At 38.9% G+C, this 26,483-nt stretch overlaps 1 protein-coding gene across 2 annotated transcripts in view; it reads right to left on the minus strand.

Annotated features, from left to right (window-relative positions):
• The window catches only part of PRKN (parkin RBR E3 ubiquitin protein ligase), a 1,295,055-nt gene that overhangs the window by 1,012,583 nt on the left and 255,989 nt on the right, over positions 1 to 26,483 (minus strand). For both annotated transcript variants that reach the window (XM_055312055.1, XM_055312054.1), the window contains exon 2: positions 19,721 to 19,884. In XM_055312055.1, coding sequence (XP_055168030.1) covers positions 19,721 to 19,884 — 164 coding nt within the window. The remainder of the gene's footprint in view (positions 1 to 19,720; positions 19,885 to 26,483) is intronic.

Below are 26,483 nucleotides of genomic sequence, written 5' to 3' on the forward strand. Positions count from 1 at the left end.
TGCTCTTTACTTTTACCACTTTTTGTTTCCAGCTCCCTGTATGAAAGTGTTTACAGGTCTTCGACTTAGAGTTAGTATTCACATACGTAGTCCAAACACGAAGTATGAAAGTGACAATTATATTTTATACAGCATCCCCTTAATAGTAGACTACTCAGTGCTCTGTCATCTCTCAGTATTGATATGAAACAAAATAAATGTAAATATCAACAGGCATTTGGAAAATAGCCTGGCAGTTCCTGAAGCAGCTAACCATATGTTACCAGATGTCCCCACATGACCCGGTAATTTTGCTCCTGGGTATATCCTGAAGACAAATTAAAATCTAGGCCCATGCAAAAACTAGTGCATAGACACAGCAGGATTATTTATAATAACCAAAATAAATTTTAAAAATTAATAACAAAATTGAGCACTTACCATGTACTAGGAACTGAAGCATTTTATGTGTATTTGCTCAGTCTTTACACAAATACAAAGAGACTGTGTAGACAAGCAAGCATATAATAATACCACAGTTACTATTCTCATTTTACAGACAAGGGAACTGAGGCCTACGAAGATCAAGCAAATTTGCCAGCTGCACAGCCAGCCCACTGCAAGGTCAGGCAGTTAGACCCCAAACCAGCTATTAACCTTGGGACTCCAGCACCTGAAGGACACTGCCTCAGCATCCCACTGTATGATGGACGATCTTTGGGGGTGAAGTGATAGGTGATTTTCATTTTCATTTGTATGCTTTTGTTATTTTCAAACTCCTTATGTAAACAACTAGGTCTTCTATGCAAAACAGAGACAGAGAGGGAGACACAGAAATGACTATTTTGCACAAGAAGAAATAACTGCTTATTGCCCTCCTCATTTTGGAATATTTGTATAAAATTAAGAATATAAAGCATTACAGGTAAAATACCACAGTGAGGTCAAAATTTTAGGCATAAATTTAAATCACATCGAATCCATTATATCTTTCATTAGTCAAAAGTTGTGGTGTTGAGAGACCACCCCTTAGAATGGCTGTGAGTTGGAAAATCTAGATTCATGTACCTGTTGCCCAGAAAGTCACCTGGGCAGCCTGTTAGGGTATCTTCACACAAATGCCCAAGATTCAGGTAGCTTGGGATGGCCACCCATTCCCTAAAAGTCTCAAAACACTGCATTATAACAAGCTTGCCCACCTCTATTCCAGGAGATTCTGATAAAGGGAGCCTATGGCAAATATTTTTAGGGGGAAAAAGGTATCCTCATTATTTTTAGAAGAAAACATCCAAAGATACTATATTAAAATTTAGGCAACATTAAACAGAATAAACCTGTAGTTTTGAGTTACAATAAGTGTAAGCAAAATGAATACCCACTAAGAGACAAGTTTTAATTTTTCAGCACTTTTCTAGAGTCAGACAAATCTGGACTGGCTGAAAATTCTGATCTAATCAGTTTTGATCCTCTACCTATGTGCTCTTCTTTCCTGTTATTAAATTTCAAAAACAAGAACTGCAAACTGAAGCCAAACAATGTGAGTGAGCTCAAGTTAAAGTGGGGTCAAATCCACTACTTCAGCCCTAAAAACACCTGGCATCCCTCCCACCCTCATCCCTGTGAGGAAACATTCATGAACAAGAGTCCACCAGAGGTGTTCTTACAACCGAAACTGATGGCCAGAAACAGTACGCTTATTATACCTTCAGGTAATTGTTAGTAACTTAGGAAGCGTACTCACTTGGCAAATTTTATATACAATGTGTGATTAATGATGAATTATATATTAGGAAGGAAGAAGTGTTTGAGTTCTTGCCTTGTGCCCGGCACCATGTGAGGTGCTTTGTAAACCTATTACTTAAACCTCATAAGAACTGCAAGGTCAATACCATCATCCCCGTCTTCCCAAATAAACTAAGCCATGAGGACATTAATTAACTTGCTTGCCATCTAAGATAAACAGATGATAGATCTAAGAGCCAGTGCCAGATATGACATCTTTTTCCACCAGACCGTCTTGCCGCTGATGGAAAAGGCTGCTTGTGGAAGTATATAACCAATAACAGACCCAGATACGCGGCATTATCTGCGAAATAATAAAATATGCAAACACTGGCCAAATAAATTAAATGATGATACCAGGTCGGACATAAGAAAATCATCAAATGCCTTTGATTTAATATATACAAAGGATCCTCAAAGGCCGCAGTGAATACACTCCATATTTAAAAGTTCTTGACCTTCATTAGAGTATCTGTATGTCCTGATAACAAGTGACCTTGGACCCAAAATTCCATTACCTTCTCAAACATATTCCCTAAAGAGGAATAACCAAAATCAAATTGGTATCTGGCAAGCACTGAAACATAAAAGATTTTGCTAATTAATTTTAGAGCAGAACTTTTCATGTTTTACCTGATTAACCTTCAGTCTCAATACTACTAATAAAAAAAAATAATTCAATCACAAGTTAGGAAAGTATTGCATCTTCTATATAAGACAACAAATAACCAAAGAACCTTTTCTGGAGAACATATATAATACCATATTCGGTGATTTAAGCAATATCATAAATAATTACATCTTTTTCATATTTGAAAAAAATCATTAAAAGTGATTCAGTTTATACACCTGTGTTTTTCCATACATTTATTTATACAGTTGCTAATTCTTAGTAATATGGGTTCATCTCAAAATATGGCTAAATGAAAAAGTTGAGTTGCATAAGATAGCTGTAATATATTATAATTTTTAAAGTTTAAAACATGCAAATTACTAGCATTCCATATTATTAATGGAATGGTAAATGCCTACATAAAAACGGTATTAAAAACACAAATGACAACAATAAATTCCAAAATTCAGGATAAAAGCTACCTCTTTGGGGAAGTAGGGAAGAGAAAAGAATCACAGAGAAGTATACTTAGGGATTCAATGTTAGTTGTCTTTTTTTTTTTTCTTAAGCTGAATAGAGGATATATTGGTATTTGTTATATTATCCCCATACTCTTTAGCATTCCTGAAGTACTTTATAATGACAATTACAAATACATAACCCCTCCGAATTTGATACAATGGTTTGCACATAAACCATTCATTCATCTTTGACTTGTGATGGAAATTTGACTTGTAAAGGAAATCAATATTGCTAATGTCAGGCACTGCAAAAGAACAAGCATACTAATCACATTCGAAGCCACTAATATAATTTCCATGTATTTCTATTACAGTTCTCTACATTCGACATCTAACTTCATCTGGAGTGGGAGTAGACGTGTATATTATCAAACTTTAATTGAAGAGCGTGTCTTGCTATGTATTATTTTCTGGCACTGTGTGTCGAACACTGAGTCTCAAATTTATATTTCTGTTCTCTTCTGTCTCCTCAAAAGTCTCATATAACCAAACTCCAGATACCTCCACTTAAAATTTATTTGACACCTTAAATCCCTCAAATAAAATTTACTTAACCCCCTCCTCCAAGGATATCCCTCTTTTTCCTCCACTCTTCCCTCATCCTAGTGGCATCAACAAGGAACTTGTTTTCAAACCAAATATCTGTGTCATACTTAAATCTTCCCTTCCTCTCCTATCAGTTAGTTCATCAGCCAGTCCTATTGATTAACCTCTAAAACATCACAAATCTGTACACTTGGGGCCGATTCACCTTCTAGCTCTCTAGGTGAGTCCCACCATGTCTCCTGCAACAACTACCTTAGCCTTCTATCTAATCTCCTTGCTTCCGCCATGTTCCAGCCACATTTACCTTCTTTGTGACCCTCAGATATGCTTCACTAACCCTCACTCCGGGTGGAGACACCAGATTCTACCTCCCTGTGGAAAGCTTCCCTCCAGATATTCCCAGGACCAGGGCCAGCTGCTTCAGGTCTCAGCTCAAATACCACCACTGAAGAGAGGCCTTTCCTAAATTTATTTATTTTTAAAGATTTTATTTATTTGCAAGAGAGAGAGAGAGAGGGAGAGAGAGAGAGAGAGAGAGAGAGAGAGAGAGAGAGAGAGCACAACCAGGGGGAGTGGCAGAGGGAGAAGGAGAAGCAGACTTCCCCTGCTGAGAAGGGAGACCTATGTGGGACTCCATCCCGGGACCCCAGAATCATGTCCTAAGCCTAAGGCAGGTGCTTAACCAACAGAGACACCCAGGTGCCCCTAAATTTCTTAAATACAAGGTAGTATCATCCATCTTGAGCACATTCTCTACATTCTCTGTTCTAAGCACTTACAATTACCTGAAATGGACCACTATCATTCATTTAACAGTTAAGACTAAGTTTGGTTGCATGTAGCAAAACACTGACTACACAAGCATAACCAGATTGGGATTTCTTTCTCACAGGTAAAAAGAAGTCCAGACAAAACCTGTCTAGGGCTGGTCCTGGGGGCTCCATGATGTCATCAGGCACCAGGTCCCTTATATCTTTCTGCTCTGTCCTTTTTAACACATGCCTTCCATCTTCATGATTCTCTGACAAGAAAGGTTTAGTCACTTCTTATTGCTCATAGGATGTCAGCTCCATGAGAACAGAGACCTTGCCGGTCTCTTCTACCACTGGAAGAGTCACAAGTCATGTATTAAGAGCTTCATCCATATTTGTTTAATTATAAACCAATGAATCAGGAATCAGAAGTCCTACATTTAGGGTGTCATCCTTCATCCAAGCTGTCACACATGAAAGCCATCCTGCCCCCTTCACTAACCTTGTGGGTTCTACCCTGGGTCTCTCTTCAGAGCCCTTCCTTCATGTTCTCCTTCATCATCACTGCCTGAGCTCAGATGCTAGCTGTTCTCAGCCTGCAATGGTCTCCCAAGTGCCTGGACACCCATTTCTCCCTCCTTTCTCTATGTCACACCCTCACACAAACTGATGAGATAATTCCCTAAGTAGAACACTCCCTGAGGAAGGCATGGGTGGCTCAGTCAGTTAAGTGTCTGAGTCATGATTTCATCTCTGTTCATGATCTCAGGGTCTGGGATCGAGTCCTGTGTTGGGCTCCACACTCAGTGGGGAGTCTGCCTGAGATTCACTCTCCCCTTCTCCCTCCACCCCTCCCCCTGCTCATGTTGTCTCTCTCTCTAAAAATAAATAAATCTGTATCAAACAAATAAAAAAAGAACACTCCCTGAGACCAGGAGTCCACCTGCTCCATTTCCCATTGTCCCCCAAGGACTATGCACCAGATGCATGTCCAGTAGACATCCAGGGGATGTTTGCTAAAAGGATCAGAGATATCTAAACTCCTGAGGACTATGTTCCAGGCACCTTAGCACTTGTCCCCAGTCCATCCTTGTCATGACACTGCCTTTCTTGTTCTTCCTCTTACACTGATTAGTCACAGCACATACATACCTACAGTTGTAAACTGTTTCAGACCTTAGTGTTTTCTCATACTTTATTAACTCTGCATAAAATGCCTTTCTTCTTTTTTAATCCAGGACACTTGTAGAGGTATTTCTTAGGTCTCAGCTTCTGATCCTCCCCAGCTGAACTGCCTTCCCTGCCAGCTCTGGGCAGAGTAGACTGTTCTCCATCAAGGGGCACTTTAATGGCAGCAATGATAATGACGATGACAGGAGAGAGTGCTTGCTCCAGCACTCCTGTGAGTCCTGTCCAGGTACAAATGCATGTAATATTTGTAATGACCCTCCAAGGGAGGCAAGGTCTTTTTCTTATTTTAAAGGAAGAAATTGAGCCATAGAGAGGTTAACTAGCACTCTAAAGTTGGCAAAATTAATAAACGACAGAGTTTGCATTCAAACCCACATGGTCTGCCTCTGTAACCCATGTACTGTGACCTGCTCACATATCTGTCACCAGACTGAAAGGTCATTGGGAGCAGGGTCCATGTCTTATTTGTGCCTATATGGGTTCTCAATTAAAGAATGTTAAATGAATATTTTTTAATTAGTTGTACAATTACAGAATGAGAAAACTGGCTCAAATTCAGACTATTGAAGAAGAGCTAGTGGTTTAATACTGAATGTGTATGACTGTATGAGCCACATCACTGATCCTAAGATAAAGTTCTGGGCCACATGAATAGCATGCCTTACTAAGGAACATTCAGTTGCTGGATCTAGCACGGATCAGGCCAGTTCCAGAGTCTAGTGCCCTCTCTGCTGTTCAAAAATCACCGAACGGAGTTTGTCTAAAGATGTGGGTAAAATAAACTAGAAGTGAAGACACAAGGAGAAAGAATTTCTGGGTATAAAAACTATCCTCAAACACATGAAAAGGTTTTGTAAACAGAGGCTTCTTATGGTTAAAAAGGGCACAAGAAGCCCAAAGGTAGGAGCACAGAGACAAGACAAGGGGCTCCAGTGTTGTGCTGAACCACCCGCACTTACACCTAAGAACACATTCTGAGCATCTTTCCCAATTCTGTATTCAGTGTTATCATGTGCATACTGTGAGAAAGATTAGAATGGGAGGATTTACACCACAGAACGCCAGAGCTACCACCAGACCTTTTTATTCTGGAGAATCAGTTTACCAGCAGACCACTCCATTTAACCTATTAGTGTTGCTGAAAAAACCCAGGAGGGTTGCTTCGTACAGGGCGGGTGGTAATTAAGAATGCTGCAGAGGGCAAGACATGAAAACTGTAAGCAGAATATAAATCATGAGTATACAAATAAATTTAACGAGAGGGCTGACTGGGATGTAGGAACAGTTGTCAGTCTTTTGTGCTTTTTTTTTTAATTTTCTAGTATTTATAAAAATACTATTTATAGATAAAACTCAAATATTCGAAGAAATAGTGTGATACTTAGCATTCCTCCCAGCAGTCTCTTGTGCCAAAAATGATGAATTAAAAAAAAAAAAAAAAACTAAAAATAGTCTAATACTTTTGAATAGGAGATAGTCCATTGCAACATTCTTCCACCTGAGGCAAAAGTTGAAAATACCAAGTCAAATAGCAAACCCTAAAAGACTATCAACAAACTCGTAACACAAAATCTAGAAGTGTGTTTTCCAGTCAAACCAAGCCTTACAACTAATGTGTAAATTTATTGCTCTTTTCAAACAGTAATATCCTTTGATATTTGTTTTCTATATACATTTTTAATAAATTGAAATCAATCATAAGAAGAATTGCCCACTTTATCATAATTAACTTGGTCTTTTATTTTTTTTTATTTATTTATGATAGTCACAGAGAGAGAGAGAGAGAGAGAGAGAGAGAGAGAAAGAGAAAGAGAGGCAGAGACACAGGCAGAGGGAGAAGCAGGCTCCATGCACCGAGAGCCCGATGTGGGATTCGATCCCGGGTCTCCAGGATCGCGCCCTGGGCCAAAGGCAGGCGCCAAACCGCTGCGCCACCCAGGGATCCCCTAACTTGGTCTTTTAATAGCTCATATACTCTTTTACAGTCAGTGGAACAGATTATTAAAAAAACTGCTTACTAGCAGTGAAGGAGATTGAATAATTGATATACAATTTAATATACATATTTTTAAGGCCCTGGTAAGGATATAAGACTGAGAGGAAATGAATCATCATATACAACATAATATAAGCAATAGATGAAGACTGACATGTAAGAAATCAACCTTTTCCTTTTTAAAGTACTCAAAAAAAGATACCAACCCAAAAAGATACTGATTTAATTGGCAAGAACCATACCACTACCTTTAAATGGACTACAAAATAATAGATTATGTAAATTTAGCATTTCTATTCTGTTTTTAAATTACAGAGGTGACCAATGAGTCACTGAAGTAGTCTATATAATGTGTTTTCTCTTTAGAGTGCCTCCTAACCCTCTTGTCCTCTATTTTAAATTTGAGTGACTCACAAACTCTTAGGAGCAATCTCGAATAAACGGATTGTGAATAATAAGTACTCTTGTAAAATTGCTCCCAGAGTAAATGGTGTGTCCAGATATGTTCAGCAAGAGAAAGGTAAACTCCATTAGATTAGGACATGCTATAAGATAAAAATTTATCATAAGACTTAAGTCAAAGGAGCTCCCATGAGTAAGACATACTGAGGTTATCCTGAATACAAAACAGGAAATCTGGCATGGGGTAAACTTGTTCTCTTTTGGAGAGATTTAAAACAAAATAAATTTCAGGATGAATCAATTGCACATTGGGGGAAAAAAAAAGCTTTTCTTTTCTTTTGTGAATTATTCCTCAAGTGAAATTAATAACAATTAAAATTTTGCATCAGTCCTTTAAAACTCAAAACAACCCTAAAAAAATGCAGGCACTATTTCTATTTCCATTTTATAGATAAGAAAAATAGAGACGGAAGCATTTAAAGACTTGTCCATCCCAGAAAGTCTGACTTTAGAGTGATTCACATTCACTTCATTAGAACTGTGTTCTCAACTAGAAAGTCAAGTAGAATTCTAACTAAATGACTTCACCCAGCATATGATATTGTTGATGTTTTAACTTCTCTGTTATATATGGCAATAAGCAAGTGCGGGAGACAATACCATAACACTCCTCTGTAACATATATATATCAGTCATTTAGACTTCTATAGAACAGCATGCAACCCATTTTTGCTCAAAAGGAGAAGAATTAACTGAGGGGCCAAACAGGTGGACTGAGGAAGGAGGTGTTTTGCAGGTTCTGAAGTTCTTTGTGTCCAAGTTTCAAAAAAGAATAGAAATGTCTTCGTAAGTTTTTGTTTTTATTTTCTCTCCTTCCAGAATAATGTTTTGATGAATTATGCATAAATTGAATGCAAACACACCGATCCATTTCCCTTTGAAATACTTAAGGATGTAAAAATGAACAGAAAATATCCCTGGCAAAACCTGTGTGGAGCTTTCAGAAGAGCACACATTTGAACTAAAGTTTATGATGTACTCCAAAACATAGACATCAGTTGGTTCTTGCATTCCTCACTTCTCTAGTGTCAGAATGTTTTATCAATTTAAAAAGCACACCTCTGTGCCACTAATTAGGCTATATATTAAATGCCATAGGACTGGCACTTCTGAATGCAAACTGACCATCTCCAACAACAGGGGATGAAACATTTGAGGGTAAAATAAAACCCAATGACAGAATAAAACCCTCAAATATGTTTACACAAATGTACCCACAAAATTTACAGTTTTCTTCTCAAGAACTGCATTCCCCAAATGAATGTGTGCTTGCCTGTGTAAAGATACATATACACAAAAGGCTGTATTTTAAAAATCCACAAATCATTAAGACAATAGCACTACTGATATTAAGTTTATAATCATGAGTCTGCACCACAAAATCAGGGATACTTGAGGTTTTGCTCCTATTCAGAGGAGTCTGTGGGTTCTCTGTTTTAGCTCATGGCCAAAGAATACTGTCTTAGCACATCCTTCAGGGGCTCAGAAAGGCTAGTGTGGCAACACCCACTGATCCCACAGTAATTTCATTTAATTCCACTTCTACTGTCAAGTGGCTTACGCAAATTGTGATCTTGTCAATATTAAATCTAATAATTGGAGGGAAAAAGCTAATATAGCATATTAAGACAGGATAGTAAAACTCTCCTGGTCCCATTCAATGTTGCTTCCTTAGTTTTATGAGTATCGCTGAAGGTATAACTAAAATAAATTATTTCATTACACCTTTAACTTTATATCCCATTTAATTCACACCTAAAGAAAATAAAAGGGAGCACAGCAAATATTTACCAATGTTAATTTATAATTTAGTTAAAACTGTGGCTCAAGTCCACCCACAAAAAGAAAATGAGGAATACATAGTCTGATGTTTATCTGTCACAAGTGAGTCTGGTATGTAAGCTTGACAGAGCTTTTTCATATAAAATTTTTCATTGTTCTCTGACAATAATGCCATGCTTGTTACAATTACTTGGTAAGAGGAAAGAAGGAAAAGGTAAAATCTAGGTGAGCAAACTTTTGGTTTAGAGCTTTAAGGTGAGGGATCCCCGGTCCCTCAGCGGTTTGAAGCCTGCCTTCGGCCCAGGGTGTAATCCTGAAGTCCCGGAATCAAATCCCACATCAGGCTCCCTGCATGGAGCCTGCTTCTCCCTCTGCCTGTGTCTCTGCCCCCGCCCCCCGCCCCCTCTTGTCTCTCATGAATAAATAAATAAAATCTTAAAAAAAAAAAAAAAAAGCTTTAAGGTGAGGGGGTGCCTGGGTGGTTTAGTGGGTTGAGTGTCTTATCCTTGATTTCAGCTCAGGTCATGATCACAGGGTCCTGGGATTGAGCCCTATGTTGGACTCTGTGCTCAGCGGGGGGGGGGGGGGTGTCTGTGTGAGATTCTCTCTCCCTCTGTCTCTTCCCCCACTCTTTCTAAAATAAATAAATAAATCTTTTTTTAAGAAGAGGTTTTGAGGTGAATGGTATAGACACAAATTCTTGTGTCTTCCAAAGGTTCTTCCTTCTCTAAAGGATAATGACTGTACCAAACAAAATCTTAAAACACAATTGGGTCAACTGCACAACGGAATCTGAGTCCAATAACAGAGACAAGAGAATAGACTATTTGAAACGAGGACTTCAGAGAAGAGTAATAAAATTTCACATTGTGTACTCATTCTTCCACTTGTCAAGTTTCCTCTGAGACAGGCTTTTTCCCCTTATATACTCTAATAAAATGCATCCAATGTTAAGATTTAGGGGATTGGTTTGCCCCAGAGTTTTATTCCCTCACACACCATCTACCTTGGAAAATGAGCACAATAAGGACAATGGAAACATCTTTGAGAGGCATGAGCCTATTAAATAAACCCACAGACTATATCTTCAGCCTCTTATAAGCTAAAAGAATCTCAATTTTTTTCATCAAGTCTGTGTTTATTCATGGCAATCCTCAAAGACATTTTATAAGTCCATAGGGGCACACAAATGTCAAGACTTCCTTTCAACAAAAAAATAACACTTCTGAGGGTACTGAATTATGCAAAAAATAAGTAATTCAGAGATTTTTTTCTTTCCGAATGACACATATAAACAACAGACACAAGCATATTGAATCAGGGACTTCTGGAAGCGGGCTCTTGCCCTGACCAGATTACCATCCTTTGGCAGTACTTACAAGCCACCATAATAATGCACCAATACTTTGAAGGAACTCAAGAGGAGAGGGTATCTACGTTGACCTAAATGAATGCAGACAGCACTACATTTTATTAGCAAGTCAACACTTCGAAAAAAATGTTTGCATTATTCCTGAAGTGTTTGCAGGTCTCATTTACACAGCTGTACTTTTAAGTACAAAGAAACCACTGGTTTCTGAGTATAATGGTATGTAACCTGGATCCTTCAGTCTTACTCTCAGAGGGAAACAATGAATTTTAGGTAAAACATATTGGCCATTTATACTGTCATTTGCAGAATTCTTCTTTTATATACAAACAAAAAATCATGATAGAACTGCGTTATGTGTTCTAATTTAATCTAGCCTCTGTCTTGCATTGAAGAGAGAAAGTTTTAAAAAATTAAATATATTCAGTTTATAAATGAAACTGTTTCATCCCTAAATTCTTTCTATTACATAAATGTATAGTACCAATAAAAGAGGAGCAATTTTTCTAAGTGAATGTTTTCTCTAACCATCATAACCACAACGGTTACATAAGATGCTCATTTATTTCCTAAAACAATTATGCATGACTCTTGAATCAATTTGGAAAATACATATAGCTAAAATACAGAATTGTTAAAAACTTTATTTTTGGGGATCTCTGGGTGGCTCCGCGGTTTAGCACCTGCCTTTGGCCCAGGGCGTGATCCTGGAGTCCCGGGATTGAGTCCCACGTCGGGCTCCCGGCGTGGAGCTTGCTTCTCCCTCCTCCTGTGTCTCTGTCTCTGTCTCTCTCTCTCTTTTCCTCCCTCTCCCTCTCTCTATGTCTATCATAAATAAATAGATAAATCTTTAAAAAAAAACATGTTAAAAACTTTATTTTTGTTTCTCTTAATATTTGGTAAAGGTTTTAAAAATAAATACTAATTGTGGTCATTCAGATCTACAAGGTGCCAACGATTCTGTTCAAGAATTCAAAAAAGATGCCTTAATACTTCTATAAGTGTTACGTTTATTGGCCCTCCACTTTTGGTGTGAATTAGTCTTTAAATGTCTCTAAGAATCAGTTAAATTGTTTTCTAGTTTCTCACGTTGAAAAATCACTTACTAAGAAATACTATTCCATTAAAATAGATGCAAGCTTATGTATTTTCTATAGGAAGAGATAGTTTCTATTACTCTGTGGAAGATGGAAGAACTTGTTGTTTTAATTAACCTTCATCTTAAGGTACTTATAGGTTCAATGTAGTTGTAAGAAATTTCTAGGTGTTTCTAGATGTCCTCTTCCGAGTTTCCCAATAGTAACATCTTACAAAACCATACTACAACACAGTTGTACTATCAACACTGGTAAAGAATGTCCATCACCACAAGGGTTTCTCTTGCCCTCCTGTTGTCCTTTCACTGCCAAACACTCTTCCTCCCTACTCCCACCTCCCCAACCCCTGGTAACCACTCATCTGTCTTCCATCTCTATAATTTTGTCATCTCAAGAATGTCATATAAATGGAATCGTTTATCATGTGACCTTTTGGGATTGGCTTTCTTTCATTCTGCATAATTCCCTTGAGATTTCATGCAAAACTTCCCTTGTGTGTATCAAGTTGGTTCCTTTTTGTTGTTGAGTATGATACAGATGTACCACAGTTTGTTTAATCACTTACCACCAAAGGACATCAGGGTTATTTCCAGTTTTTCATTAATGTGAATGAAGCTTCTATAAACATTTATGTCCTGGGCTTTGTGTGGCCACAGGTCTTCATTCCTCTTTGAAAAATAACCAAGTGTGACCACTGTGTTGCATGGTAAGTGTATGTTTAGTTTTTTAAGAAACTGTCATGCTCTTCTCCAGGACAACTGTACCATTTTCTGTTTCCACCAGGAATTTTTCCATATCCTCAGCAGCATTCAATGTCATCACCATTTTACAGTTTGGTCTTAGCTATTTTAGTGGTGGCTCTAGCTATTACTTTATGCAATGGTAACTTACCACACAAGTTACATTTTACAGCTTCAAGTGAAATATAGAAACCTTACTCCCTTTAAGTCACTTTACCTCCACTTATAATGTATTTGTCTTGAATATTTCCTCTACCTATATTTAGAACCACATCAGACATAGTTGCAAGTCCTTACAACCCTCAAGCATTATTTAGAAAACTCAAGAGGAGAAGGAAAGTCTGTGTTTTCAGACATACTTTCACGTTTACTGTGTTCTTTCTTCCTTCCTAACGTTCTGAAGTTCCTCCTTTTTTATTTCCTTTTGTCATAAAGAAATTCCTTGATTCATTCTTTCAGGGAAGTTTGATGACAACTTATCTTAGTTTTTTTTTTTCCCCCATCTGAAAATATAATGATTTCTCCTTCAATTCTGAAAGATCTTCTCTCTGGGTATAGGTTTCCAGACTGACACTTCTTTTCTTTAGTACTTGAAAAAATGTGCCACTTTCTTCCAGCCTTCATGGTTTCTGATGAGAAATCCACTGCCATTCAAATTGCTTTTCCATTTTGCATAAGATGTGCAGACATACCTCATTTTATTGTTTTGCTTTACTGCACTTCGCTGATACTGCTATATTTTTACAATTTGAAGGCTCGAAACTTCAGTGGAGGAAGTAGATGCAGATGAGGCAGAAACAGCAAGAGAACTGGAATTAGACACGGAACCTGTAGATGGGACTGGATGGTTGCAATCTGTAAATAAATATTTACAGATGAGGAGTTGCTTCTTATGGATGAGTGAAGAAAGTGGTTTCTTGGGATGGAATCTACCTGGTGAAGACGCATGGAGAATGTTAAAATGACAACAAAGAACTGACACTATGGGACACCTGGGTAGCTCAGCAGTTGAGCATCTGCCTTCAGCTCACAGCATGATCCTGAGTTCTGGGATCAAGTCCCTTATCAGGCTCCCTGCACAGTTCTTCTGTGCCTGCTTCTCCCTCTGTCTATGTCTCTGCCTTTCTATGTCTCTCATAAATAAAATCTTAAAGACCCTCCACCAGCAAAAAGATTATGACTTGCTGAAAGCTCAGATAATGGTTTGCATTTTTAGCAATAAAGTACTTTTTAATTGAGGTATGTATATTGTTTTTTTAAGATGTAATCCTATTACACACTTAATAGACTACAGTATAGTAAAAACATAATTTTACATGCAGTAGGAAAGCAAAATATTCATTTGTCTTTATAGTTATACCTCCTTTATTGTGGCAGTCTGGGGGAGAATCCGCAACATCTCTGGGGTTTGTCTATACATTTTACCTAGCTACTTCCAGGAATTTTTTCCTTGTCTTTAGTTTTTAGAAGTTTACTTATGATGTGTATACTGCTTTGACTATGTCAAATTTCTGGATTCTCTCGGTTTCCTGAATTTGGAGTTTTATGTTACTTGTGGAATTGGGGAAGTTTTCAACCATTATTCCTTTGAGCACTTTTAGCCTCCCCTTCTTTTATCCTCTCCTTCCAGGACTCTGATGATACAATTGTGAAATGATCTTTTTATAGACTCACATATTTCTGTGACTTGCTCTTTTCTGTCTTCCTCTTTCTCTTTCCTTGCTCTTTCTCTTTTCTTTCCTTCTTTCTTTATTCCTTTCCTTTTCTCCTTCCTTCGTCTGTTTTCTCTGTAAAATTGTACAACTTCTACTGTCCCATTTTCCAGTTCACTGACTTTTTCCTCTATCCCTTTCATTCTTCTGTTGAGCCCATCCAATGAGCTTTTTATTATTGTATTTTTCAATTCTATAATTTCCATTTATTCTTATTTATATCTTTTTATTTTCTCAGAATCATCCTTTCATTTTTTCCAAGCCTGTTGGTACTTATTTATTGAGGTATTTTATCATGGCTGCTTAAAATGTCAGATAAATCTAACATCTCTGTCATCTCAATATTAGCATTCTTTTCATACAATTTGAGATCTTCCTGATTCTTGCTGGTTTTCCTTTGAAACCTGGGGATTTTCTAATTTTATGAGACTCTGAATCTTATTTAAACCTTCTGCTTTAGCTGGCTTTTTCTGACCCTATTTCTGCAGGAAAGGGGAATCACTACCTCATTATTGTCAATGGAAATAGTAGTCCAGACCTCCATTCAATTTCTGTTGAAATGAAGACTCCTCATTATTGCTGGGTGGGAGTGATGTTCTGGCACTACACATGATCTCCATTGGCACTGTGGTACCAGTGGCCCTGTAGGCACTTAGCAACAGTGAAAATCCCAACTCACCTCTAGGGCTCTTGTGTTACCATGCCAGCAGGAAGAGAGAGAGGTGTAGTTTATTATTGTCAAGGGAGCAAGTGTGTAAGGCACTCATTATAGCCTCACAAGGAAGGTAATCTAGACTCTAGCTTTCATTACTATTGGTGGGGATGAAGGAGGGGCCACAGTTCTTCTGTGCTGTTTAGCTGCAAAAGTATGGTTATTGTCTAAAGTTTTCTATATCGCTAGGCTACTCTGTTCCTGGTATTTTGGATAGAAAGCAGGGTTTTTAGAGTACTTTTTTTTTTTTTTTTTTTTTTTTTGGTTTATACGTGCTGGCATTTCTAGGTTACCAATTTCATCATCTCCAAGTCTAGGATGTTTCTGGTAAAAGGAAAACCTAACAAACCCATACCTGTATTGTTTCTTTGGTCCTGAGGTCCCTAAAGAGTTTGCATTTTTCTTGTCACCTTTTAGAATCCTCATATGTCTGTATATGTTGTATGTAACATCCAGAGTTTTAGTTGTACTTAGGAGGAGGAATAGGTAAAAGTTTGTCTATTCCATTTTCACAGAAACAAAGCCTATGCCAGGTCATCTATTTTTTGACATTCATATTTTATCCATTTTTCTTTAATTCCTTAAAGTTCTTAAAATCTTGCTAATAATAGCAAGAAAGAATGTATTAATGTATAAAGAAATGATTACACTTTAACAGAGCTTCTCAAACACATTTGTAGACATATATTCTAGGAACTGAGAATTCCATGAGATTGTTTAAAATTTTGATAACAGGTTATCATCTAAGAAATGTCCTTTACCAGTTAAAAAGATAAAACACTTTCTTTTGATTTTAAAAATGTTCATAATAAGGGGTACCTGGGTGGCTCAATTGGTTAAACATTCAACTCTTGACTTTGGCTCAAGTCATGATCTCAGGGTTGTGAATCTCAGTCAAATATGTATCCCATTGTCATTCCTTAGCTCTTTAATTTATTGCAGATACATTCATCATAATTCATTATGGAAAGTAGTCTTGTATTACTTAAGGTGATCTCTTAGATTTTGAAGTAGTCCCTAATAATAGTGATGACAATCATGATGATGAGGATGGTAATAATTGCTAACATTTATATAATGTTTACTATATATTGTACTCTGTTCTTAGAGCTTTACATAAATTAACTAATTTAGTCTTCACAAAATTCCAGTGAGATAGGTACTAGTATTATTCCCACTTTATAGATGACCAAACTGAAATACAGAGAGGCCGCATTCTCTAAGTACATAAGATACATTAAAAAAAGTTGTTTTGCCTTAATTTGTAGTATTAAAACCAAGTAGTCCCTAAAGACTTAAGAGTTATGATATAAACACCCCATAGAGTATAATCCATGCACTTAGAAATGAATATTACATAACATGGAAAAGCTTATGATACAACATTAAGTGAAAAATAATCAGAATATAAAATCACATTTCACTGCTTACAGCCATATAAAAGTCAGCCATCCACATGGTCAAGGGTTAGCCCACGTGGAACAAAATGCAGGACCCTTGGCTCCTCCAGGAACTCCCCTCCTCCTCTCCTTCCTCTCACTGACAAGCTGAGTCCCCTCATGACAGTCCCAGCTCACGCTGAACCCAACAGCCTGGCTTTGACTAACCACAACCCTGGACTAGAGTCACCACTATAGCCATCCAGTCCAAAAGTTCTTTCCTTCTCATCAACTCCATCTTTTCATAGTACATGTACTTCTTTACCAGTAATTTACTTTTCTAAAATATCCTCAAAATCATCAGTTGGATGGATAATGCCTCCTTTACTGGCTTCTCCCCTCACTGTCTAAGAGACCTACCTACTCAAGCCTCTGTCCTCTGTCCCTTTGGCAATCACAACTAATCCAATAGCTGTAATATTTACCTCTATGTAGCTAGTCCTCAAATATAAAGTGAGCTCCTAAACAACACAGCTAGGTTCTCAAACGCCCGCTAGACAACTCCACATATATTTCCTTTTCATCCACTTTTCATGCAGGTTAAGGTTCCTCATTCTTCCTACAACCAGACTGGATCTCCAGACTCCCATTTCTCTGCATGGCACCCTTTTTGCTCTAGCTCTTAATGCATGAAACCTCTGTAAAAATACAGCTCTAAACTCCCTTCCTGCCCAGTCTTCAACATCTCTTCTAGCTTCTAGAAGAACAGGGACTCATACTGTTCTGCAAGTACACTCCATGCTCATTCTCTAACCCTGGGATTTTACTTAAGTTTCAATTCATCCATGAAGTCTTGGTGATTTGCACTCAGATAGATGCGTTTTCTCTACCGTTAAAATCTTGTAATACTTAGTTTCAGCTTCTATATTATGGTTCTCATGTTTGGCATTTTTATGTTGAACCACATGAAACTGCTAATAGTTTTATGCCATATGGTTTAACCTAATACTTCTGTTGATTTTAGGGCCCCTAACTAGTCACCACAAAAGCAGGAAATGAGTCTGCCTTTCTTTATGAGCCCCCAGGAAGCCCAGAACATTGGAAGAATTTGTCAAAATGAAAAGAATCTGAATCAATATATATCTTATACATATGAGTAAGGGTTAGGCAGGGCTAGGTATGAGAGATGGGGGGCTATGTTAGCCGGCTCACAAAAATCCCCCAAATGAGGAGGTATAAGAAAACCAGAGATGAGGGAACAAACCAGACCACTCTACCCTAGGTGTCAGAGGTGGGGTCTTGTTATAACAGCTACTTGTGACCAACAAAGAATCACCAGACTCTAAAGGTGTTATCACTAGTCCTTACTTGATGGTTATCAATAGAGGTGTTAAAAAGATTTAAGTTTCCTGGCTACTTTCAATAAAAGACCAACCCTAAAGGCCCTCAGTGGCCACCCTGTCGGGACCCCTCTCACTCTTACTGCTTTATTCACTCTCCTTTGTCCTGAGAGAGATTCATTCTTCCACTCTGAGAGATAAGAACCTTGCTCTCTGCTTCACATATATGTTGGTAAAATGAATCATCTGTAGCAATTAGTCTAACCTATCAGCTTAATGGTAGAGGTGAAGAGTTTTAGAACCTGAAACTTCAAAACTCCTGGTAATATAAAATATTTTGGTTCAAGGAGCCGTTTTAAAATCATTTATTTGTGAAGGGAACATTCTTGGATTTAGAGGTTGGCAGGTACGGTAAAAAGCTTTTTAGTTGGCTGGAATAAAAAAATAAAAAGCGAAATGCTTTTTTAGCAGAGGCACTTCCCTTATAAAAACAAACTGCCTAAAAGCAAAGCACAGCAGTTTGTGCACAGTAACATGTGCCTCCAGCCATCAGCAAAGACCACTGGGGCCAGAGCTCAATTTGCATTTCTATGGCTTCTTTTTGTAGGCAGGCACACATTCCGAAAGCATTTCACCAAGAAGCTGTAAGCATCATCAGGAGAAGACACAATGATGGGATGTCCATACAGGAGGGGCACCAGGTAGCCAGACCCAGCAGCCCTCCCGCGCACAGCAGTGGGCCCCCAAGAAGGCTAGAAACATAGGTGCAATTAATCTGTGCTGGTTGAGAAAGGGGAAAGCTGTGTCTGACGGGTCCTTCAGCATCCCCTGACCAGCCACAGAAACCATCTGCTCTTTCATGCTTTCGCAAAGCATGACTTCAATCCATGTGAAACAGTATCTGCTGGTATCCCCATCAGATAACAGTGCTCCACGTCTAGGGGAGGGCGCTGCTCATCAGTTCACCTGCTCTCCCCCTCTTGCTACAGAAATCACCCTTGGGAATGAAACACCCAGGTGAGAGGACAGTAGGAGTCATGGGTACCAGAAGCAGCGAGAGTGGTGTCAGGAGAGGACAGACACTGCTTGCTTTCTGACATTTCAGTGGTCTATTCTAGGGACGGTTTTAGGGCAGCTTGGAGAAAATACCCACAAAGAGGGACTTTTGCTCTGTTCCTGTCTTCGTTGGCCGCCAGCATGGAAGCTGTGATTTTGATGGGGTTTTGATGGGGTGGGGAATCTCTCAATGCCTGTCCTAAAAGGGCCCTGAGCCCCAGACCTCCTGGAGCAAGCTGCAGCCGCAGCCTTCCGATTATCCTCCAGGGGTCACAATTGGGTTACAGATTCCTCACAGTGCAGTGACTGAGCAGCCTGATTTGGAACAATTTATTCGAATCCTTCTTCATTAAGATTCAAATGGAATAAGTAAGGTAGAAATTGAACAGACACAGAAATTGCGCCTTGCTGCTCCTGTAGTCAGTAAACATTTATTCACCAAGCCCAGCCCGTGTGTTCTCTCTCTCTCCCTCTCTCACCCACAGTTGTTCTTCCAATCCTTCCTGCTTGCTGTTTTAATGCATAATTAAGAAGGTCAGAATTAATGAAGCGGTGTGGAGTAAAGTTCAAGGAATCCCCAGGCACTATTTATTCTATTAGATCTCAGGCATGAATGTCAGCTTGGCAGAGGAAGCGGCGTAAGCACTGGTGCTGGCTGCATCCCAGGAACCATCCACCGAGGGACACTCACCTGCACTGTCAAGTCATTCCTAAGCTCCTTCCCAGCGAAAATCACACGCAACTGGTCAACCGGGGCCCCCTGTCGCTTAGCAACCACCTCCTTGAGCTGGAAGATGCTGGTTTCAGAATCGACCTCCACTGGGAAACCATGGCTGGAGTTGAACCTGACGAACACTGACCAAGAGATTGGGAGAGAGGGGGGGAAGTGAGCATTACTCAAAGATCAGACGTGGCAACAGCAACATTTCTGTACCAAGTTACCTCTCACCCGCCCTTCAATGAACAGTGTACATTTTCTTTTACTTATAATACTTCATGCAATGGAGCAACATTTGAAGAAAAACAGGTTCCCCATGGGATTTCCCTATAATACATCAGTCAGTGACCCTCCCATGTAATCGCTTGCTCCCTTTGATGCCAGTCCTGGGAAACAAAGAGCCCACACAAAACACTTGCTAGACTGGAACTGTGAGGCTCCCATGAGTTTATGGAAGAGATTTGGCTCCGATGGCCGGTAGGAATGCGCACTCCCTCTACGGTGCACCACTTTACCAGCATGGCAGGTGTCATGTTTGCCCTCACGGTATAGCCATGGGAACCACTCAAGCTGTCTGTCTTACAGACGAGAGTGAAGACCCACCTGAGGCTGTGTTTACGAACCCTAGACACTGGGTGACCTCCCCAAAAAGCTCCGTGGGATCTTATGTGATACTTAGCTGCCCTTTCTTTTGAACCTACTGACACCCTCTTTCTTACTGGAGCCGCTCCCGCCTCACAACCAAGGCTGGGACCTGCAGTCTCCGCATGCCTTCCGCATGATACTGCCGATTGTCACTCTAACTTGTTGATGTTGCCTACGCATGTCCTTTACTGCCTTCATTTTCTGTCACTACTCTCAGGCGATCTTTTCCAGATTCATGCACTAGCCTCCCACCCCGAGTCTTGACATACTCTCTTTACTTCAAAATGTCCTGTACCATTCTACAGAGGAAGCCTTATCAATCCAGAGCTCTGACCATAGCATAGCACTTGAACCCTTTAAAGTGTCACCCTGTCTGCTGAGGAGAAAAATCCAAGGCCCCCTCATCTGACACAAACCTATATCCCAGCAGCTCCTGTCAGCCCCCACATGTACACTGCTACATTGAGTGCTCCCAGAAGACTCTTGGCACATCCTTCTTCACCTCTGCCTGTTGAAAGCCCCGTTCACCACATGAACCTTTGCAAATGTCTCTCCTCTAAGAGGCCTCTGGCTATCAGCCTGGTCAAGACCAAGCCTACCTCAGAGGATTGACCACAACCTTCTTCCACCGTTTGCCACATTCTCTCATGGAGGCTGCAGAGCACTGAGGTTACAAGGGCACCCTCCAGGGTGGGAAGGACCTCTGTGCCAGTTGCTGTAGGTCCCTTCCCAGCAGAGCAGATGGGGTATTACCCCTAATGCTTTAACTCCCAATTCCCTAATCACCACAATAAATAAATCACAGAGGGTGTTTTGTGATGTTTTAAGTAATATTTATAGTGTTTATAACTGTCACATAATTACTGTCAAAAATAATGAATGTTGGTGTATGTCTTACATGTTTTTGGTATATATTTCTTCTTCTTTAAAAGATTACAAACTCCTTAAGGCCAGCCATTAGAGCTTATTTTCTGCAGCATCTCCTTTAAATGTATTATTATCACTTATTAGTTGTCAATTCAAGTATGAAATGGACCACCTAATAATTATAATAAACTAATAATTACAATGCCCATAATAATCGAATACTTACTGTGTGTCAGAAGATGCATACTACTTACATATGCTATTTTTAAGCTTTCCAATGGCCTGGTAAGGTCAGTATTATTATCCTTACCTAATAGAATAGTAAATTGAGTCCTAGAGAATTGTAATCACTTTTCTAAGGACATCGGCTGCTTTGTAATGGAATCACAACTCAAATTCAGTTCAGTCAAACTCTGAACTCCATTCCATCTCTACTATAACAGGCTGCCTAAAATATTCTCAGAAGAAAAGTCTACATTCCTTTTCCTTACAATAAAAAAGGCAAACAACAACAGCAAAGAGCTTTATAACATCATTCAGATATTCCCTATATAGGTTACTAGTAGAAAATGGGATTCGTAATAAAAGCTCCGATAAAGAGCTAAGAGCAAAGTATAATGACCAATGGGCATAGGACACAATAAAATAAAAATGACACCAAAATTAGAGGAGGTGCCACAGATGACACGGCAAGAGCACAAACCTGACATATTTTACCCAGCAGAGAAAAATATTCAGAAAAGGAGTATGGACTGGAAGTGACAGAAGTGCTCCAAATTAAAAAAAAAAAAAAATGATGAAAAAAAAAATTACAGAGGAAAAGGTGCTTTTGATAAACTTTTAGGTAGATGTCATATGACACCACTGAAGTAGAGGAGGAGAAATAAACATGTATTGGAAGCCCTTGAGGTCTATTCACAGCATCTTCAGATCAGAGACCATAAGGCAACCAATTCATCAGCTAAGATAGGAGACAAGTAAAGAGCAATAAGGGACAAAAGGTATGGTCCCAGTTCTACACGTGATTTTCTAGTAGTGTGAACAGATTTGTTTTAAAAGCAGAATGCCATAGAGAAGAATATAGCTGGGGACCATATAAAAGTTACTAAAACTAAAAAAAAGGAATAAAAATTCTAGGATATCCTGAGTTGATTTTTTTTCAAATATTTTATTTATTTATTCATGAGAGACACACAGAGAGAGGCAGAGACACAGGCAGAGGGAGAGGCAGGCTCCTCACAGAGAGCCCAATATGGGACTTGATCCCAAGACCCTGGGGTCATGACCTGAGCCAAAGGCAAATGCTCAACCGCTGAGCCACCCAGGTGTCCCTGAGTTGGTGATTTTTCTCTGAGGGTTCCAATTATGGGGATTCCACCTTAAGAACAAGAATTATAAAAACAAACAAGCAAAACTAAAGAGGAAAAAACCTGCAAAAACATACTAAGTAATTCTGTACCATAACTCAAATGATTAGTATCTAAAGGCCTCTTCCATTTATATAATAGAAAAATTAAAGTCTTTAAACTTAAGTTCAATTTGGATAATCATGTCAATACTTTATAAATAAATATTTTTGAGCAGCAGTCCAGATACACAGTATGGATTTACAATAGAAATACCTATCAAGGGATCCCTGGGTGGCGCAGCGGTTTGGCGCCTGCCTTTGGCCCAGGGCGCGATCCTGGAGACCCGGGATCGAATCCCACGTCGGGCTCCCGGTGCATGGAGCCTGCTTCTCCCTCTGCCTATGTCTCTGCCTCTCTCTCTCTCTGTGACTATCATAAAGAAATAAAAATTAAAAAAAAAGAAAAACCTATCAAATGCATGTATTAGGCAAACTAAAATATTGTCATGGATAAGAACAAACATTTTAAAGTGACCTGATAAATAATCAAGTGCCATTATGTGGAAAATGACTAGTGCTTAGTGGCCATAGTATATTTTGTGGTGGGTCTCTACGTCTTCTGGCACATGTGAGAAATGTGTCATGTCCCATTTGTTCTGGTCCTGTAACTACAAAATTCCCCGAAAAAGGACCAAATGAATGTTCATCTCCCTCCTAATCCTTTCCCTCTACTATCTCTCAAAAAGTCACAGGAAGTAGAACATTTTTAGAGCCAGAAAAAGAGGAATTGGAAACCCAGTTGTGCCACTTATTAATTTTATGACTTAGGACAAATTACCTGGTCACCTTTTCTTAGCTTCCTTATCTGCTGAATGGAGATAATGTGTGCAATCTTAAATGGTCCATTACAAAGATTTGTTGTGATTGTGGATGTATCAGGAAATTCTGAGAAGAGTCATTTGCAACATTTTTTGTACACAGGGTAAGTTTGTACTCTAAAATCAGTTCCCTAATTTTAGTCACCTAGAGGAGGTAGTGCTAATTAAAGTGTATCCTTTCTTTATATTGTACCTAAGATAGATTAAATGGGATATGGGTGAATGTTAACTAAAAGCCTATTTTTCTGGTTTCTGCTCTTCTTCGCAATGGGCAGAAAACTCCCAGGAACTGAGAGACCATGATAAAGAATTTAGCTGGTCTTCTTTCCTGAGATTTAATTATAAATTAAAAGTTGGGAATGCACTGTTTTAGTGATACCTATAATAGCATCAGAAATAAACATTATACCGATTAACATTATCAATAATGTTAATAATCAATAATAAATACCATAATGCACTGCTAAGAAAAAGATGAGATATAGCCACACTCATTTTGATGCCATCCCTAACCATGCTCAGGAGATCCAGAGGATAAGAAAGTACTTGAGAATAAAAGTGTTTCTCTCAAGGCTATTCTATTTGCCTGGCCTGACTGGGGTAAAAATGCTTGAGTTACAACTATAGTTTCTTACCATTCATCATTCCTATCTCATGTCCAAAGATGATGGTCCTTATAGGGTCCTGAATACCTTGAAAGCAGCCATTCTACCTCCTGCACTGAGAGCAGTCATGCAATTCAGGCAGAATGAGCCACTCTCTCCCTCAAGTCCAGAGAGGACTCTTATTAACCAGCACAACCCCATCCTCCTTGTCACAGTGACTGGCTCAAGGATGAGCAGAAATCAGTCAGTGTCTGGCTCTCCCTGAGTCACAGGGATTGATTTCCTGGAGATCTTAGAAGGGGTGATCTAAGGTGGACAAATCAAAGAGTAGTCCAGCTTTGTCAAAGGCTTGGCTTTAGCTGTCATGGAACATCATGTGAGGCCCAGACATTTCTGCTTAGAAAATCAAATAAAAACAGAGTCCAAGATAAACCATTGTCTCAAGTGGGCTCAATGCTTTTGGGGTAAGGCAATTCTTCTTTGAGATAGAATGTCCTAAGCTCTGCAGGATGTTTAGCTCCAGGTGCATTCTGGTAAGTACTAGGAGCACCCTTTGGCAATTGTGGTGACCAAGAAGTACACCTACTTATCTCTAAATATCCCTTGGTGAGGTAGTTCTTCTTTACCTTTGATAACTTGCACTAAGTCTAGAATCTCCTATCATAAACAGACATTATCTTCACATTCCCCTCCAGGCATGGTGCCACTTCTCTGCACAGAAACCCCTATTGTGAATTCTTGTAGTCCTGCTCTCCACTGATTTATTTTACATTCTTTTGTGAACCCATTCTTGAAGCCTACTGCTGGTAAAGCAGTAGCCTCCATAGTTCTAATTCAATGGTTCCATTCCTATTATTCTCATAATTGACCATTCAGAGACACTCAGTGGACTCTTGTTCTTACAATGCATTTTTTCTCCTGGTATCTGCTATTTTTTTTAATCTTGGTATCCCCCTACAACACAGGACATGCTTTCTTAGCTTCATCTACTGGGTTCCCTTCCTGTGTCGGACCTGCTGATTTTAGAGTGCCCAGGGGTCTACTTAGATTCCCTTCTTTTGTATCTGAGTGTTCTCCCTGGGTTGTATTAGCCAAGCTGCATACAACATAATTCATGTGCAATTCAATATATTTCCATAGGAAATGTTCGCTCAATGTGATTTTTACTTTATATTCTTCTTTTAAAATTCAACCGTCTCACAATCTTCTATGCCAGCCCATCCCCAGAACAATGTGAGTCCATGGAGTTATCTACCTCTTAGGACCAATTCCTATTTCTCATGCTCTAGAGCTACATAAAGTTTCATGTGGAGTTTGAACCACATGCAGATATAACAAGTACAACAACTGCACCATAAAGAATGGGAGAATGGATGTGGACCTATTAGGTTGTAAGCTTTCTACACTTTGGGAGGTGATGTAATATCAACAATAAACAGAGTAAAAATCTAAGAGTGTACGCTATAATTCTTAGAGTAAAAATCAAAGTGAATAGAAATGTTGAATTTAAAAAAGCACACAAAAATTACAATAGTATTCTAAAAAACGCTGAATCTCCAAAAAGGCAGAAAAAAGAAACAGGAGAATGAAAACAGAGGGACACAAAGCAAAAAATATAATGAAATAAAATGACCAAATTCAACCATATCAATAATTACATTAAATTTTAATGAAATAAATGCTCCAATTAAAAAGCAGAGACTTAGAATGGATAGAACAAAGTAGATCCAAATATATACAGTCTACAAAAGCTCCATTTTCAATATAAAGATACAAATAGTTTGAAAGTAAATGAACAACAACAAAAAGCTAAGCAATATAATTATAAGAAGGCAGGAATGGCGATATTAATATTACTTAGGTTCCAAGACAAAACTATTACAAAAAATAGAGATGTATCAGACTATTGTTGCGATCACTTGAGTTGGGAGAGAAGGCCAAAAATCACACTCTGTTCTCTCCTATTCCTTCCCATTTTTGAATTGGGAGAGGTGACATGTACCTCTTTATTTTATTTATTTATTTTTTTTGACATGTACCTCATTTAGCCAGACTTGGATTTTTGATTTTGTGGGTCTCTCTCAGCTCCCAGACTCCCAGAAGAGACAGACAGGAGGGTGAGCCTTTTCTACCCTCCTCAATGGGTAAGAGACCAGGAGGTTGAGCTAACAGTAACTGCCAAAGATGTCCACCCATGGCCTTGAGGCAATCACTGTGATTGACAAAGGAATACCCATTGGATTTCCCATTGGTCCTTTCTCTCTCTTTCCCCTGCCACACACTCTTTTCTTCACTGATCGATTCTACCATTTTTCTTAATTATTTAGCAGAAGTCACAGTATGGGAGGTAGAGAATAGGAGGTAGGAAAATTGCAATTAAGAATCTATATAGT

Source organism: Nyctereutes procyonoides, unplaced genomic scaffold, assembly GCF_905146905.1.
Source record: "Nyctereutes procyonoides isolate TBG_1078 unplaced genomic scaffold, NYPRO_anot_genome, whole genome shotgun sequence".
In the NCBI taxonomy this organism is placed as follows: Eukaryota; Metazoa; Chordata; class Mammalia; order Carnivora; family Canidae; genus Nyctereutes; species Nyctereutes procyonoides.